The 19,145-nt window shown below is 39.4% G+C and overlaps 1 protein-coding gene across 12 annotated transcripts in view; it reads right to left on the reverse strand.

Moving 5' to 3' along the window:
• PKHD1 (polycystic kidney and hepatic disease 1 (autosomal recessive)) overlaps nucleotides 1-19,145 on the reverse strand; it is a 275,429-nt gene that overhangs the window by 89,780 nt on the left and 166,504 nt on the right. For all 12 annotated transcript variants that reach the window (XR_001874451.1, XR_001874452.1, XR_001874453.1 and 9 more), the window contains 5 exons: nucleotides 14,701-14,838; nucleotides 6,340-6,453; nucleotides 5,626-5,713; nucleotides 2,140-2,294; nucleotides 69-221 (listed from right to left, as the gene is read on the reverse strand). Coding sequence is in view for 9 of the 12 variants with exons in the window: in XM_017813106.1 (XP_017668595.1) it covers nucleotides 69-221; nucleotides 2,140-2,294; nucleotides 5,626-5,713; nucleotides 6,340-6,453; nucleotides 14,701-14,838 (648 nt within the window). In the remaining 3 variants the exon portion in view is untranslated. The remainder of the gene's footprint in view (nucleotides 1-68; nucleotides 222-2,139; nucleotides 2,295-5,625; nucleotides 5,714-6,339; nucleotides 6,454-14,700; nucleotides 14,839-19,145) is intronic.

Consider the following 19,145-nt stretch of genomic DNA (forward strand, 5'->3'; position numbering starts at 1 on the left):
TGTTGCACTGCACTTTCTTGGGCAGAATTGGACAGTCTGGTTGCTAAGGACAAGTGAATCTCCACTACCTTCAAACTCTGTCCCACTGGAGCCTATGAAATGTCCCACCATCATCCTCCCAGCACAAGGCACATCTGACTTGATCTGTATATTCCGTGTTAGGAGTCCAACCTCCGCAGCCAAAGGGATGCGTCTCCCGTCTTCCGTGTCATGGGAACGCCCTGGGGATTGTCGGGAGAGAAAATGTGATAAGTGTCTATCATACCTATAAACCAGAGCTTTGAGGGACATAAAGCCTGACAGCTCAGGCACAGCTCCTCTGCAGAATCTGCACTGACATTCAGGTGTGTTTTTCCTCCAGCACAATCTACGTGCAGCAACACAAACCCAGAAAGGCCACCTGCCCATCAAATATTCACCGTGAGCTTATATTTTACCCAGATATATCATTTTTAGAAAAAGAAGGTGCTAAACCTTTTCCCTGCGGTGTGCAGGTGCCAAACCAATGAACAGACTCACACTTCATTTTTTCAAATCTCTGTGTGCTGGAGTTACTGTTTAGCCCACTGCAGAGTTGATCTCTGTGAATTCTTCTTAGGATCAGAATAATGCCAATGCTGAAAAACTACTTGCTCGTGTGTGTTTTCTAAAAGTCTTTCCAAAGACTTTTTTCAGTGCCTTTCTAAATGAGACTTTTGCACAAGTTTATGCAGCTGTCTGGCTTGGATTAATCTCAGGTGACTCTAGACATCTGCAGATATGATTTAGTTATCTAACCTGGTTTTATGCACAATGGAGAGCAATAGGCAATTCTCAAGTGGAATTTGTTGTGTATTTTATACACCTGCTTTAGGGGTAGATGATATACAAGTGAGAAGGATGTATTTTATGTATTTTTCTGTTTAATTATCAAGGGAGCTGAGAGTGACTAACTCATGTGTGAATATTTATTGTGGGTATCTCCATTTGCCCAGGTGAATCCCAGTATTTACCTTGCTCATCATTCTCCCCTCAGTCCTAGTTTTTTTAGCTATATCTAACAATTGCTCAATGTGTATGAAATAATTTCACCTCATGATACATTTATGACATCTCCATTAGCTAAGAAAGTAGATTAAGAACAATTCTCTGGCCACAGGACTGACTAGCAGGTTTTGTCCTTCATGAAAAAAAAGGAAAGGCCATGTATAAACTAATGGAAAGAGTCTAGAATTGCTATCCTTTGAACTGCATTTTTTGTTTGAAAAATGCAATTGTCATAAGAAACTGTGCCATGGAGGCTACTTTTGACTAACACTGTGGATAATTGCAGAACAGGGTTCAGTTCCAAGTGAAGCTTTGATTACTGGCACAGCCATTTAAACACCAGGCATTTTAAACATGGTATTTCTGAACCTTTTTATCCATCATCCTAATTTCTGATCCTACAAGCTTGAATAAAATCAATTTGAAAAAATACTGCTATGCACAGGAAAAATTCCCGTCTTGGAGCTCTGGAATTTGACCTCTTAATAAAATGCTTTTCCTTTTTTTAAATAGATAGTAATAAATTTACTTTATTAGCTGAAATAAAAGTAAATACATTATCAACACTGCATCACTTTTTCCAAGTAAATATAGACCCCATGCAGTCTACACGGGAAATAGAGCTATATACAGATTTTATGTTTATTTACATATTAGATTAAAAGTACATTGGTTTCATGCCATGGAATTGATAAATTTTTGCACTTGAAACTCCATGAATTTAATTCTTTTGAAATTTGAAAAATGGGTTTATTTTAAAAAGATTTTTCAGTTTTTGACATACCATTGTGCAAAAGGCCTAAACCCCTCCATTTATTTTCCCTTTACAATATCATTTACTTTCTCTCTCTGTTAAGCAGCTCAACTTGAAGCACCAGAAAGGTTTCCCAGATGATTCAGCACTCAATTAATTCCATTCACAGAAATTAATGTTAGAATCAGCTATTCTGTGCAAACCTGAACATCATGTTTTCAGTAAGAAACAGTAAGAAAAAAAATCACATGGAGAAAGAAATGAAGAAACCTTAAGCAAGTAGAATTGCCCTCGGTGAGATATGAAATGGAAAGTCAATGTTTCAGAAGAAAATTCAAATGGAAATTAAAATTCCTTACCAATGTGCCTGTGCAGAAGGTGTTCATGAATTCTTATACTATGACCATGGACTTCTTTAAGTGTAACTAATTCAGCTTGGTGGGCTTCATAGGAGGAGGAGGTGATCACAATATCTCCACCATGATCCCAATCTACTTCATCCTCCACAAGAATCCTGTAACGCCAAGATAAAAATTTAATGTCATTATGAGAGTTATGCTCACAGATGTCCTAAAAAATGAACAAGTTTTGCCCAGGCAGATCTCAGAAAATAAAAATCCACAGGCTATGCTGGAGGAAAAAGCCCCTTCAGGGCTTTCTGCAAAAACAGATGTCTGAGATACGTGGGAGGAAATTAATCCTGAAACATCTATTTCACACCATTGATAACAACATGTACAGTTCCAGCACAGAATTTCAGGTCTCCAGTTGCCTCTCAAAGACACATCAGACCATTTTTGGTGCCATCAATAGTCTACAGAGCTGAAAGTCAGCTTTGGATTTAGACAACAACCATGTGTAGGGTTGTGTGGGTGTGTGCACTTGGCATTGAAGCTTCCACTGGAGTTGGTTGGTGCAGTCAGCAGTGGGTAGAAGGAAATCAACTCTCTGAATTGGGCACATGGAGCGGGATTTGATTCCCTTGCTGTCTGAGACGTTCCAGGATATCTAAGACGTCAGCTGCTGGATGTGATAGGACTTGTTCATGGAGCATTCCTGGAGACACAGGTACAAGCCATGAAGGGGACTCGAAGGCAACTCATGTGAGCCCAAAGACATCTCACATAGGCCCAAAATCTCTGTTTAGGTACCCAAATTCTGCCCTTGGTAGCTGAATATCTTCTAGGCCCCAGCACCTAAAACTTTGCTGGCTCTACTGGGAGCTGAAGTGCCTTTCTAAACATTGCACAGACACCTACGTTTATCTGTTTTAACCTTGAACTGAAGATCTCCCTTCATACTCTAAGTTATATTTATAGTTCAGGGGATTTTTAACCTCACATAAAGAAAATAAAATCACTTAGTGAAAACAAAATGAATAATGATCAGTGTTTATCTATGTTTGATAAACATTTTGTCCCATTACAGGGTGACTGCTGGCCAGATGATGACCTAAACTCCTTGGGTAATTTTTGGGAAAATTCTGACTGAATTCAGAGGATTCAGTGAACTCAGAGAATGCCCCACATGCAGTCAAGAGTGACAGAAGTGCAGAGAGAAAGAAAAGTCCTGAGGGGATATTGCCAAGTTTTTCCAGAATCTCTTTCCACAACTTCTTTCAAAGATGAGTAGGCTCCAGGTGAGTAATTCCAGTTTTCGGTGCCTGCGAGCATTCAGAGGAGAAATCCACCAAAATTTAGGTTTCCTTTGTTGTTTAGAGGAAGCACTGGATATCTTCTGAAATAGCAGGAAAGTGCTGAGGTGACAGAGAACTGTGTATTGTTCAAGGACAAATGCACCGGCAAAGAGGAAGCAAAACCACACAAAGTAAAAATAACTGTGGCGTGTATTTGGGATTTTTGACAGTTCACATGCAACCCATACTAGAAGCTGAATCTTAAATCCGGTCCTAGGCACACACTCCAATAATAATTTATATCTTGTGGAACCAAGTGTAACTCTTCTGACTCTTGCATTTCGAAGAAGTTTAATAAGCGGTAAGCAAAAGAAAATATGGTTTGTAAGAGACATATGGTTCTTGTAAGAAAAAAGAAATCTAAGATTTAAATCTATTGAAATACTCATTTCAGTAAAAAAGTTTTCTTTTTTTTTTTTCTCTTTCTTTTTGAAAGCATAAGTCCTTCCCTAACTCAAGTGCTGATTCATGCTGGAAATATATATATAGCAGCTTCTCTCTCTTCTTCAGTAAAAAGCCACTTCCTCTAGCTTTCATTTTCTTTCAGCTTTCATATTCTAGCACTGACTTGCCTATTTCCTGTATGTAACCACATTAATTCTTAGCTGGCTATCAGTAGGCTTTTAATGATAAATAGCTTTTTTTCCTTTACTTCAAGAATTGAAACAACTCTTTGTGCTCTATTTAGAGTGTATGAATGAACTCCAAACACTTGTATCTTAACAGCTCATGATATTTCATATAAAACCTCTGGGCAGCAGCCCAAGTCCAGCCTGGATCTGTTTCAGTGTTTAACTGGCAGACTTCAGTCAAGAATCTGCTTACTCTGAACTCTCATCTTAGTCAGGGAAAAAGAAGAATTTCCAGAGGGTGATTCTAACATTGTATGGTTTGAATCAGAGTCAGCAATACATCAGCTATACAGCAATCCTAAGCAATTAACCTACACTAAACACACAACTGAGTGAGTGCTAACAACACATGAATCCTACTGGTGAGCTCTTTGTGCTTCCACTGGCCAACTCTACAATCATTTTCCAAATAATTCCTTCCCTAAATGCTGATATTTCACTGCTACCCAGATGAGAACTCTTCCAACAAGGCTTTGTAAGGCCTGACTGATAGATTTTCTTTTTTTTTTTAATATCCGTCTCTCAGTTTAAAATGAAGCACTTGGAAGAAATACAGCAAAAGGGAATAACAATTTTTTGCAACAGGGGATCAGGAGTGAGAGCTTCAGGGAGAACTTCACAGGTGCCACCCCACCCAATGGTCAGCGTATGTACAGGAGAGATCCTTCTGCAGACAAGTTCTCAACTAATCACTAAATAAGTATCTGTGGCAACTCCACTTAACCTGCCCTAGGTGATAATTTTGGCCAAGCCTTCACACTGAAATCACAGGTAAGTGATGATGAAGATGAGTCTGCAGCAAGGGCTGTGGAAGTTTATGGATGGGCAGCATCAGAAGACAAAGTAGCATTTCAAAGCTATTTTTCCAAGGGTAAGTGAAAATTATTCTATACCTTGGAAGGCTCAGAGCCCAGACAGAAACCTTGCTCTGCAGGCTATACAGGCAGCTTTACACTCTTTCAGCCAATTAACATTAATTAAATATACAAAAAAACATTGACTCTAAGAGAAATTAAGATGTTCATCCAGAAACTACTTGGTAAAGGATTGATCTAAGATGCTGAAGATCAGTGTTCATATCCCAGTTTTGCTTAATTCAGCGATGAGATTTTAATGTAGGTCTCAAAACAAAATTAACATAATAATCCTCAAGATATTGGTCACTTTAGAATAAATCTTCTTATAAAAAAGAAATAGAAAGGAAGAGGGAGGGAAGGAGGAAGGAAGGAAGAAAGAAAGGAAATCTCAGCTTCATTCATCTCTAGAATTTTGATTTCTTTAGAATTAAAATTAATCTGTGTTGGAAGGACCTTAAAGATCATCTAGTTTCAACCTACCCATCATGGCACAATTTTCTTGCAAGATGTAATATAGTTTTTCTTTTTCTATTTAGACATAGTTTAAACAGAGCCCATCACAAAGCAAAAGAATAGTACAACTCATAGGAACATTAACACAAGTCATAATAACATGAGCCAAAACTTAATATTTGAAAGCATATTTGGGCAAAATACCACCTTTCATTGCCAGGGGCAATGTCAGTTCCCAGATATGTCCAAGGCATCTTAGGATAAGCACTATAAATTTGCACCTGTCCATAAACCCCTGGAAAAAAGCAGAAGGAGAAGTTAAAAGGTCAAGGGAAAGACAGATTTGAGAAGAACTGAAGCAATAACTAAATATATGGAAACCTGTATATATATTAAAGTATGTTTCTATATTTTATGAAAAGTGTAAAAACAGCACAGAGCTTCCACTCGAAATACAAAGTGAACTAGCAATAAATCATTAATAAAGTAAAATGACCATCACATGTATAGGTAAGAAAGGGGATTGTACCACAGAAGTCTCATTGACTCAAATTAGAATTGCAAACAATGGTATTCATCATTAAAAAAAAGTTATCTAAGTAAACAAATCAAGTAAAAATTGAGTAATGAAAGATATAAAAAATTACTCAGCTATTATTAATCTTTGTGATCTGTGAAAAACCTTTTTTAAAAATATTTTTTTTTGAGGGGGAAAGGACCCAAAACCAGAACAAAAATTCAAAATATAAAAATTTTTCCTATAGATGACGTATCTGAGAATATTAAATTACAGCTTAAAAAATGTGTGTACCTTTGTTAGATGTTTACCTGTACAATATAGTAACAGGCTCAACAGTGGCAGATTTGACTATTCAGGCTAAGATAAGCTTCCTGTGGAAAGGAGAACTCAATGTTTCATACCAATATTCCCTGGGTGGACATTTATACCCTCCAGACGATCACAGTAAATCCCTTCAGATGCCCGAAGAAGGACCAGCAGCTTTAAATCCCTTTCTAGGGGATGTTGAAAAGAACCTGCAATAAAGACAGAAGAGCATCAATCCACCACAGAGGCATCAATGGTTTTTGTAATGCTGAAAATGGGGGAATTAGGGGGGAAATCTGTGTAAATCCAATTTTCAACAAACATCTAAATGGCTGAATTAGCATTTCCTTTCTCAGCCTATTTTTGCCTTTTTGCTCCTTTACAATTTCACCAGTTCCCAGGTAATTTGTATGGCAAGGATGGGAAAAATGTTTTTTTTTCCCAGACCAGTGGAAGGATTGAGGGAAAAGAGCAGGGAAGAAGAAAATGCCCAAGAAGTTTTGGTGTGTGAGATGGTGATAATTCTGTACAGTAAATTGTATTCCAATTTTGCCTTCATTTATTTCACCAAAGGTAGTTTACAGTTTCAGAAGAAAATGGCCTAGCACTAAACAGATACTAAGGAGGAAAAAGTAGGACAGTTTTTGCCCTGGAGAAATGTATGCGGAGTCCAGTAAAGGAGTTCAGCGTTCCTTTAAAATTAGAGATTAAATCAATTATGCAACAGAAAACTGCAGCAGATGTAGAACTAAAAAATATATACATATCTGTACAAAATTAGCTGGCCTGTCATGTCCTTTTAATATTTAAAAATTACTAGTTTGGAAAAGAGAGCTGATTTTGTATCCTAAAGAAACACTTTGCTTTAAGAGCATTTTTTTTTTATTTAAGTGAAATCAATAAAACAATTCATTGTTCCCCACCAGCGTCTGAGTGATATCTGAGGATATTTAAATTTTCTGTGCAGCTTTTAAATGGGTAAAAGGCAAAGAGTACAAGACTTGCATGCTCCCCATCTAATAAATCTCACACCAGTGAGCTCGTGTTTCTCTGGGGACGTGGAGGGGATTATCTTACAGTGTCCATTGTCCAACCAAACCATCTCTGACTTTCTTGTTTAAACTCCCAAAACTGTGGTGTGAAGAGGAGAAAATCGGGAATTGGGCTGTATCCAAATATGCTTTCACAAAACAGAACGAAGTGATACACACTTTGGCCCCTGATGCCTGAGGTTAAACAAATACCCACCTAGAGCAGCAGCAGAGTTATGGAGACACTTGTGTCTATTTTTGTACGCAGGGTGATTGTTTTCCTGCTTCACCCTCACAGCAAGTTGTGATTTAAAATATTCACCCTGAGCATACCTTTGCCAATCCTCAGGTCATCCATACCCCGTGAGATAAAGTATTAGCTACACTGAAACCAAAAAAAGGCTCAGTAAAAATGTTTGGAGACCTTTGCGTCAATCTTACCATGTTATTCACAATTACAGTTTCCTGATTATGATGATGCTCCCTTAAAGTGAGGGATTAATATGAATTACAATTATAAATTGCTGTTGCTGGGTTTATTGGTTTTATTATTTTACTTCTGGTTACAAAACATTTACTATTCTAGTTAAGTTGGTTAAAACCAGCCGTGTAATATATCCAATTCTCAGCTCAATTTTAATACCATTTTTAAATAAACTTCCAGACTTAACAATCACATACAAAGGTTTGGAAATTGGAGTTCTATAGGACTGAACTGGAATTCTCTGAAAAGAATTACATCTACATTTAGTTAATTTATTTTTTTTTTAGTCCAAAAAAGCAAATATGTTAAGGAATGTTACCCTTGTCAAAAAAATAAGCACATCAACCAAAAATGCAATCAGAGTGAGAAAAAAAGAAAATAAAAAAGGGAAGATAATATTCACAGAAATGTTTTAGTTTCTGGAAACTGTAAATGGTAAATGACACAAAAGAACACAGGAGTGGTCCATTAGTAGAAAAATTAGACTTATTATAAGTATACTTAGAACAAAAATAGTCTTAATACTTGCTTGTTGTCATTATTAGTTCCATGGTTTTAAATCAATGGATTTCAGTAACTTGAATGTAAGTGCTACTGAAGAGTTTACCCAGAAACTCATTGGACTATGAAGGAGGACTCTTCAGTAAGTTTGGGATCACTCTTGATGTCTCAGAGCCCTTGAAGAAAGCTAATATTGTGCCAATATTTCAAACAAAGATAAAAGTGAGAGCCCCAGGTAATTACAGGCCTGTCAACTTGACACTGATTCTAGGGGAAAAATAAATAAAAATGGAATGTCCAACTCTGAGCACCATTAATAAATCATTAAAGGTGGATGATATAATTAATGCCAATCAACCTGCTTTTGTAGAAAAAAGGGCCTGTGAAACTTCCTTGTTATCGCCTTCTAATGAGATTACAGGTTTAGTTGATAAAGATAATAGCTTTGATATAGTTTAATTGGCTTCTCCAAGGCACTTGGCTTAGTAGCACAAAACTTTGTGATTAACACACTATGCCAGTGCAGCACAAACATGGCACACACTAAATTACAGGCTGAGTGACTGGAATAGGGACATGGAATCAAACAAGTCTGGTCTTGCAAGCCCTGTGGCATATGACATTTTATTAGTCACCCAGAGTAGTGTGAAGATACTGAAAGTAAGCAGAGAGGCTGACACAAATTGGAGGAGAAGAAAAGAAAAATAAAGAGGTGGGACAGTAAATAATGAATAAGTTGAAAGTGAAGAATTAGGAAAGAAAGTGAAGAATGCTATAAGTGACCCTGCTTGAGTAGGGAGTTTGGACCAGATGACCCACAATTGTCCCTTCCAAACTTAATCATTCTTTGATTCTGTGGCGTTCAAAATAACAAGGCAACAGGTCTTGATCTCTCTGTGGATGGAGGGAGAACAAAGAAATCAAAGGGAAAAGCTGACTAAGGTCTCAGATACACACTTTGGCTTACTCTAAATTCAACCCTACAGACTGGCTCATGAAAATGAGGATATGAAAACAGCAGCTATGTCAGTTTAATCATAGGGAAATCCAAAATAATAAATCCAAAATTATTGAGTCACTGGTGCTGGATAAGTTTTATAACCTTGCAAAGTAACTGGCATATGAAATCACAGTTAACAAGTAGCTTTCTTGAAACTACCAAGTTGCCATTAACAAGGGAATCATGATCTCTGTAACACATCAGTGAAGGATCTGGGTTTCAAGTGCCCATCTTTGAACTTTGGATGTGGAAACTTCAGGTTTCCTGCCCCCCTTTGCTATGGTGAATGAGTCCTACATAAGACCACATCAAACTGTTGAGTTACCCATCCTGCACAAGAGATGCAGAGAGCTGTATCCCGCTTCATATCCTACTACAACCGGAAGGGTCAACAATTTGATGAGCAACTTGGTTGCTCAGAAGGTGAGATAATAAGGCACTGCTGGCAGAGAACGAGAAAATAGGTAATTGCAATGTGGAAATTACTAGAAGCCGGTGGAAATGTCTAGTGAGATCTGCAGAAAAGGTCAAGAGACACTAAAGACAGTGCCAGGCCTTCCTCAAACACATGTTCTTCCAATTGCACTACACAGTGCAAAAAATCCCACAAACATATATAATAATCCTGTGTTAGGAAACAACCCGTGGTGTTGATAAAGTCACCACTGATTCCATACTTTCCTGAAGTGTGAGGTGCATCTGCCTGGATTGCAGCACAGATCTGTTTGCACAATGGTTGCAGCTGGTTCCTAATCCTTAATCAGGTCTAACATCTGGAGAGGAGAAAACTTACTGTGTGAAAATATGTGGGAAAAAAAGAAGAAGAACAAAAATAGAAATGTGTTTTTTTCTGTCCAGATTTTCACTTATTCTGGACTGCAGTCTGGATCTAGTTTGCTGTTGAGTTTCAAAAGTATTTTCCATTGTTTTTGTATTTCAGTTTTATTCCAGATGTTCTTCCTGATAGATTTTTGCTGTGTTGTTTTGTTTTGTTTGTTTGTTTTTTCATAGCAAAATCCATTCGATTCTTCCCTAGAACAGTGGATGTTTCCTCCCTTTTAGCCTTCTCTTTTTTTCACAACATAACACTCTGTAACAGCTGTTGTACATAAGAGCAAGGAAATCTCTGAGATAAGATCTCCTCCCTCCCGTTGGCAAACAGGCTTTGCTAAGTATCTTGCTGTGACCATCTCCAATACCAGCTCTCTGTTTCCTGAATCCAAAACTTCTTGGACACTATGCACCCAGCTATTTTGAGAACTGTGACACACTGTCACCAGGAAGCGTGAAGAGATTTTACTCGTGGTCAATACACAGCTGGATAGTCACCTACTGTTGGTTCTTCTGGAACTTCCTTCGGTCAGGTGTTCAGCCTGCATTCTGCAAAGAAGCCTGGAAAAGCATCCTGAAAACCAGGAGACCTCACTTGGTCGCCTCTTACAAGTAGTGCTGCCCAACAAAAAGAAAAATTCAGAGACAGTAAACTGTGGAGTAGGAACCAGCAGCAGCCAGAAGTGGGAGATGAATGTCCAAGGAATAAGCAGTGAGATGCGTAGGATGGCATCTGAGAGTCCTAGTGCACTCCAGATCCTCTCTGTGAGGATACCACAGGGATCAATGAAAGAACAGTGGCTTTTTAAGCAGAAGCTAGAGACTTCTGCTGGTGGAACATCTGAGTGTGCCCAAAATGATAGAAAATCCTTATAGTTTGGCAAGTGAACCATTATTTCCCGGGAGATTCACATACCTACATTTAATTTTCTTGATACAGATGTTTCCAATGGAGAGTTGCTCTAGATACCTGTCTGAAACAGTCCCACTGACTGCAGGGGCTCCACTGGCTGTATTGGTTAGATCTCTACTGGAACAGCAGCTCACATGATGATGTCCACATGTTGCATCTAAATTTGTGTGTCCTAAACTTGTGAATTAAATCCCTTCCCTAGATGATATGATCAGTTAAAAGAAACCAAGTGACTTGGAAAAGGTAAAAGCCAAAATCCCAGAGGCTGAGCTATTAATTTAAGGGGATTCAGATGATGCAATCAGCTTTTCAAACAACTTTTTTTTTTTTTGCTATCAGAGATGAAAAATTGCTTTAAACACACAAGCAGTGTTCCATCTTCATACAAGCTGAACAGCTGTGCAGGGGTGATACGTGACTGCAGGATGGGACTCAGCTCACAGACAAAGAAGGTGGGTCCCACAGAACTAGAGAAGTTGGAAAAGACAGTAAATTGGTGAAGCTCACTGGTGCCCTAATTGTTGTTCTAATTCTGAGCATTAATCAATACTAACACATGGCCATTTCATGAAATACAGTGATTTACCCTTTGGGAAGTCAATAAGGGGGTTCTTCCTAGAAAAGAAGCTGAGTATACGTATTAGAGCTCTTACCACAAGCAAGATAAGAGGCATCAGAATTGTCTGGGGTTTCATCTCCAGACAATCAAGCTATGAGCTAAGGATAACCTTAGGCTTCTTGCCTCCAATGAGTGACATGACTGACAAGCAGCCATCAAGAGATATGTGAAAAAAAGAATGTGACAAGTTGAAACTAAAACACAGAAATTCAATCCTATCTGGATAAATACTTGGCAAGTTCTACTGTAAAAAGCAAAACCAGCCTGCCAGCAAAGAGCAGCTGAGTGCAGTTTTGTTCAGGATAAGTCCAGAAGATCAATTTGTGCCAAGAGAAGTTCAGTGTTTTCTTCAGCTTTATGGAGAGCTGAGGGCTTTGTTCAGCAGTGGAACAGGACACCTTCTGCAGTGGAACAGGACACCTTCAGCAGTGGAACAGGACACCATCTATGTTTTAATGCCTATGGTTTAAAATGAATGGTATCATCCTAGCTGAGAATGGAAAACAACTCTGAGATGTCGAGCTCAAAATTGCTTATCTTATTCTGACACAGGTGTGCTAATGACATTTAGCAAATCTCTTAATCTCTCTGAACCTCAAACTCTCCTTAATCAAACTGGAAAGATAGCCAGGGGTTTTTTTGGTTTGTTTTTTTTGTTTGTTTGTTTGGTTTTTTTTTACAGCACGGTAACACAGAGAAATAGAAGTAAAAGCTGTTACTAAAATTCTATAATTTTATTGCAAATATCACCATCAAATAAAAGACTTTGAAGGTTTAAGTCAAAGAGAGAAGCTCCTTATCTGAGAGTTTGGACTACTAGAGTAGAAGTAATCAGAAAATCTTCCTGGATCCAAGAACAATGAAAGCCTAGGAACACTCAGAGAAATTACTGTGGAGATAGATCCACATATTTTACTTTGGGTTTTTCAAGGGCTCTGATAGAATTCTTTATCTTTAATCATCTCACACCTCCCAGTGATTCTGTTGATCATAATTCCCACTGCATTGTGATCATTACATGAAAGAGGAAAGTGATGATTGACCCTCCAAAGTCAAAAGTGTTGCAAGAATCGTGATCTCCCAGCTAATACTGTTCTTTCTCATCCCAGTTTGCCTGTAAATTATTGTTTCAATAAAACTAGTGAGGTTCTTGTGCTTCTTAAATTCCAATTTTAAACCGATATTTCATTTGTTATATATTTCTCATCACCACTCAGTCCCTACCTACTTATAGTCTTAATTTAACCTTCTGACTTTATTTTTTTCCCTGCAGATATGATGCCAAGAGCTCTGGAAGACACCAAAGTCCAAATAAGATGTATTTCTAAACTTATCATTTTTCTCTAGCAGTTCAAATGAAAAAAAAAAAAGTACTTGGGCTCTACCAGAAAGCCTTTATTCCAGGCCATGGAATCAAAAGTAACAGCACATGGCCAAAGATTGCTACACTGAAAACAGGGCATGGAGAAATTACACAACAGGCAGGACCCGGGGATTTGGCTCATGTGATGCCAACCTGAGATCCTGCTCAGGCAACGCTGAATGTTGATGTCCACATCTATTAAATCTGTTTACTAAACTGTCTCATTATCTGTTTTGTGTCAGGATTTCTTTAGGGTGTGGTGGAGTTGGACAGATGGGCTTCAAAACCCTTCCTTCAGGCATGGAACAGGCAGGATTGGACAGATGGGCTCCAAGACGTTACCTTAAGGCCTCGAACACAGGGGAAGAGAAAGAAGAAGGGGAGGGAAAAAAAAAAAACACATGCACTCCCAGCTCTACAAGCAAGCAGAGAAACCAGTATAAGATGTGGGAACCTTGCAGAGTCTCTACCCACCATCATCTGAAACAGCTGAAACAAGGATAGCTCTCCAAAAGATGCTGGACTATGACTCAACAGCTGCAAATACCTGCTTGGCTTTTAATATCATTACTACTCACAGATGTGCTGGAGGGGAGTTTGTGCAGCAAAGTGCCTCAATGTTTTTTTAATAAGTGTTTTTAGCAATGAACACATGCTTTTTCTTAAAACCAATATGAACCCATATTTAAAGTGCAAAGGAGCGTAAGTAAGAAATGACTGACACTCTTTTAAGTATACATGTATATTTTAACCTCACAGATTAAGCTTTCCAACCTTTTTTTTTCTAAAGAAAAGCACAAGACAGCAAAATAACTTTTTTGGCCAGGACTGTATTAACTAAACAGTCCCTTGAGATTAACAACAAACAAATATTGGAGCAGACTTCCTCAGGAGGTGATTACACAAACAAATTCTCTTTTTAAAGTTCATGAAACCAATCTTGGGAAAGGTCAAGCAATGATCAACAATGTGATCCCAGCATCCTAAGGATTCCTGTAAGTAAATATAATGCCTGCCTTTAGGAACCTTAATATTTAAAGGCAATTATGTGAGTAACTACTTCTGAATGGAAAAACACTGATCCTGTCCATTGCAAATAATATGGAACAACTCCAGTGTCTCTGGGGACTCTGAAAACCACAAGAAGTAGGGACAGGGTGGTATCTTTCTGGGATCCTGGTGCTCATCTGCACAGAGGGATGAGAGACACAAATGTGCTGAATCCAGCTGTTTCATGCCAGAGTGTGTGATTTCCAAGCATTCTGGGGATTCTCCAAGACTCTTTTTATGTTGATTTTAAATATTTCTGTGTCACAAAAAGTGTCCTACTAATGCCCACAGACACCAGGCACTGCCTGAACACCAGGGTAGGTCCTGCCCTGAGGAATTACTGTCTCATAAACCAACCCCCAGGTAGTAGGGAGGACTTTTACATGTATCAGATAAAATCTCTGCCACAGTGAAAACAGGAGTGAGGTGAAGACTGCAGTATTTGTAATGTGTTGCTATTAATAGGTAATTAGCTCCAGTGGATAATCGTCGTGCTTAATGTGGATTTTGGGTGTCTGCATTGCAGATATCCAGATATCTACAGGGCATCAGGTTGGACAGCATGCTCACAACAACACTCTACAGTCTTTCTTCACACTTTTTTTTCCTATCAATAGCAGAAATAAACCCCAGGCATCCAGAAAAACAGCTGTTCTTCACTTACCCACTCTCAGAGCACCCCCGAGCACGACGACACAGGCAACACTCAGGACATTGCTGGAGTTGCTGGGGAACTCGAGGGTCCCCAGGATGTAGAGTCCTCTCAGAGGGGGAAGAGCTGTATCCACCAGGATGGTCCGGTCTGAGGAACAAAGCAGAGGGCTGTTAAGGTCAATGGCAGCCTACCAACAGTACTTGTCAAAAAGTGTGGCATGGTGGTGAAAAATGTCAGCTTGGCTTCAGTTTTGTTTTATTTAAGTTGGTTTTCATAGAATCATGTAATGGCCTGGGTTGGAAGGGACCTTAAAGATCATCTTATTCCAAGCTTCCTGCCATGGACAGGAACACCTTCCACTAGACCAGGCTTCTCAGAGTTCTATACAGTCTGGCCTTGGAGTATTTTTAGGGAGGGGGCAGCCACAACTTCTCTGGACAACCTGTGCCAATGCCTCACAGTAAAAATATTTCTTCCTAATATTCAATCTAAATGGCTTCTTTCAGTTTGAAGCCATTCCCACTTGTCCTGTCATTCCAGACCCTTGTAAACAGCCTTTCTCCATCTTTCTTGTTGGCTGTGTTTAGGTTCTCAAAGGCTGCAGTTGGGTCACCCCAAAGCCTTCTCTTCTCCAGGCTGAACAATCCCAATTCTCTCAGCCTTTCCTCATAGCAGAGGTGCTCCATCCCTTTAATCAACTTCTTAGCCTCCTCTGGACAGGCTGGTTAGAACTGCCAGAGCAGGGTTTATGGGTTTGTAGCATCCACAACCAGAGCTTCATCTACAGCTGAGGTTCCATGGGGTGACTGTAATCTCACCAATGAATAAATAGTCATATTTACAGAGACATTGTTCCATGCTTAAATCTCATCATATGATTCTTAAACCTTTAAAAATTAAGAGGGCAGCAAGTTAGAGACATATTAGTCTCACTGGGCAAATCTGTCTTTGTTTATGAAAGTAAGACTTGAGCACCCAATGCAATGAACCAGGACTAAGTTAAGCTGTGTTTAAACACCACAGTATTGAAAAAAATATGAGAGTTCTCTTGAAAAAGCCAAGAACAAAATGCCCCATCCCTGAAAGTGTTCATGGCCAGGTTAGATGGGACTTTGAGCAACTTGGTCAAGTGGAAGGTGTCCCAGCCCGTGACAGGAGGGTTGGGACTAGATGATCTTTAAGGTCCCTTCCAAGCCAAACCATCCTGGGATTCTGGGATTGACGGAAGTGAAAAAATCCAGCAGTATCAAATACGTGCTTCATGGTGCAAAGAGTCTGAAAGTCCCCACCTTGTCAACAGGTTGACAAGATGTAGTCACACACCATAACCTCCCTACAGTGACACCCTGTCACTGCTTTTCCCTCTCTGCAGCCTGGCTTTGCTCTCTCAGGTTTGGTGTATAAAATCCCACCTCTTCCTCACCATTCAGGAGGATGCTTACACCAACACAGCCTATGAGAAGCCAGAGTTCATGGAATCATTAAGGTTGGAAAAGACCTCTGAGATCACCAAGTTCAACCAATCACCAGGTTCACCATGAGTTCTTCCACTCTGTGTTCATAGGATCGCTCATTCTCCTCTAATAAATCAGTTAACAGTGATCAGGGGAAGTACCATTCCCTCAGATCCTTAAGGAGAAAGCAAGGAGGATATTTTTATATTGCAGAACAGAGTGGGGGCTGTTGTGGGTTGAGCCCAATGACAGCATCGTTGCTGCCTCCTAAAGCTGCAAATCTGCACTTGGGAACCTTTTAAATACCACTTAGGCTTTCCAAGTAGGACATGAGGAAGGATGTAAATGGTGTATTTTTAGAGGCACCCCATTGCACAGAGGTGAATTCCACCCTCAGGGCCTATCTAATGGTCTTTGATGTCACTAAGAGCTTCTCGGTTGCTCTGGAAAACAGCTCAGGCCTTGAAATTGTGGTTTCCATCCCCCTTTGTTACTGACAACAGTAACAGTTTCCAGGTATGGTGCATCTCTGAGTCAATGGGTGTTCCTGGAAGAATGAAAAACAAGGTATTTCCCTAGCAAGGGGTTCAATGACATGATCTAATCGAGACTTTCACAGAAATAGCTTGCAGAAAATGAAAATCTTCAACATGATGACAGCTGATCCTACCCTACCCAGAGATTTTCTGTGATTTTCACTGATCTCACATGCATTAATTATGAGACACAGATACACAAAATGGAAGAAATTTAGGAACACACAAATTTTCCAATGGATTTTGACAGATTGGTAAGAATGGGCCATTTGAAAATCATTTTGGTGTGGAACATAAGAAAAGCCAAAGTGTCTTGGGAAGTGGATCAGCTACTTCACAGTTTCTCTTCTGCCTGCAGCCATAAACAACTGCTTTGCATGAAGACACAAATGACCACACAGTGGGTAGCACAGGGAAAGTCCTTTCCCCAAAATAAGTAATTAGGGGCTGACTCAAACTATTTAGCACAAAGATTTAAAAACATTCCCGAGCCCTGTTTGCAGTAAGCATAATCAATATGACTCTATGAAAACCCATGAAGCACACTAACAAGTGGACTGAAAGAAAATATAAGTAGGCTGCCTTCAATAATAGCATTTCCTAGTTTTTTGGCTTCTTAGTTTTGCAACCCTGAAAGAGCTTCCAGAGAAAGGAAATTTCTGTTTCAGGTTCTGTTTTCAGGTCTGGGGTCCTGGCTCTGCTTACAGATTTGTTGGTCTCCTACATACATGTTCCTACTTGATCCCTGTAACCCAATCATCCCAGCTCTTCCTTTTGCCCCCCTTTTTTTATTCTTTCTCTCTGGACATCAGCAAGGGACACCCTGAAAGCCCAGGACCTCTGTTCTCAAGGACTATACCAAGTAGTGCAGCCACCCATGGTTACTCTGAACCCCTCATCCCAAAAAAGATTCCCTGCATCCTTGGGCTAAAAAAATCTTTCAAGCATGTAAAATTTTCACAGCATTCAGATGTAATAAGTCTCTAGGGAGCAAGTGGGTTTTTTTTCTTTTTTCCCCCTAAATCTTATAGTATTTGTACTTAATATGTTTTTACAGGCATGAAGGAACTCCTGTCTACAATCTTTTTACAGGACAGGTAGAGTCCCATGCCCTGCAGAGCTGTGAAGGGAAGGCACAGTATGTGAGGATATGAAACAGAGAGGAGAATGGGGGGGAGGTGTTGTTAGAATGCTATCTCTCAGACAGAAGGGGAGAATCTAGTTTGTGAAATCACAGCTCAAGAATGTGGCAAAAAGCTGCAGTTGACAAAGGCCATAAGTATATTCATCAAACACGGGCTGAAACATTTTTACAAGGAAAAGAAGCAGCGCTCCCAGGCATGCCATTTATATGTCACATTTCAGTCTAGAACAGATATTTTTGCTGAGTTGCACATCTTTCTAAAAAAGGTTTTATAAAGGAAATGCTGACTGCTCTGTAACTGCTCTGTAATCATGTGTGAGCCTTGAAACACAGGAGTGAGAAATTTCCCCATTAGGAGATATCTCTGCAAACCTATAGTTTCCTCAGTTTAAAAGGACAACACTCTGGGATGTGATGCTTGGGGTGTGAAGTCCTCAGATGGCGAAATGTTGCTCTGCAGAAACAACAGAACACTCCTTTGAGGGGGGAAAAAAAGTCCTTCTGCACTTGAGGAGAAAAGCAAACAAATTCAAATACAACTTCCTTACATGGTCCTTATAGAATGCGCTCATTTATCTCATGGGGGAGGTCATGACTAAGCAGTTAAAATAATAAACTTTAGGTCACTGAGCTCTAGGGATTTACTTTCAGAGAAAGACAAACCAGAGTTGCTTTTCCCCCATGAAGATATTTCTATAGTGGCAAGCAACCACTTTCAGCAAACCATAGTTTGAGTCTGAAAACAGGGCTACATTTCATTGTACATATATTTTCTTCAGACAAAAAGCTCACAGGTATGGCAGAGTTTTAATGTGCAGGCATACAATGCTGAGAAGTCACTAATGACTCCAGCAATGACACAAAATGCCTTTGATCAACAGCATTGCTGTATAAAACACCATAGCATGCCATTGAATGGAAATCAGGCACAACAGAGAGCTATTATATGAGATACAGTACTCCAGCATTCATCTCTTCAAACAGAAAACTTCAAAGAAAATCAAAATCAGAAAATGAAGAACAGAGTGAATTCCACCACTGGAGAAAAAAAAAAAAAAAAAAAAAAAAAAAGAAAAAAAAAAAAAAAAGGAGAAAGAAATTGCCGGAGGCTACATGATATCATGTCAATAGCCTTCAAAACAGCATTCCTTTGCTTGGAATTATAACACATTCTCCTTCCACCCAGAGCACACTGCATCAGGAGTGTGTCACACTGAAAACCATAAACCAAAGCCCTGAAAATCCAAGAGCTTTGGGAAGCTAATGCCACTGCTGGCTGCTGGAAGGGCATGACTAAACTCCTGCAGCTTGTTTTGCAAG

Source organism: Lepidothrix coronata, unplaced genomic scaffold, assembly GCF_001604755.1.
Source record: "Lepidothrix coronata isolate B3197 unplaced genomic scaffold, Lepidothrix_coronata-1.0 Scaffold39, whole genome shotgun sequence".
NCBI classification, from domain to species: Eukaryota; Metazoa; Chordata; class Aves; order Passeriformes; family Pipridae; genus Lepidothrix; species Lepidothrix coronata.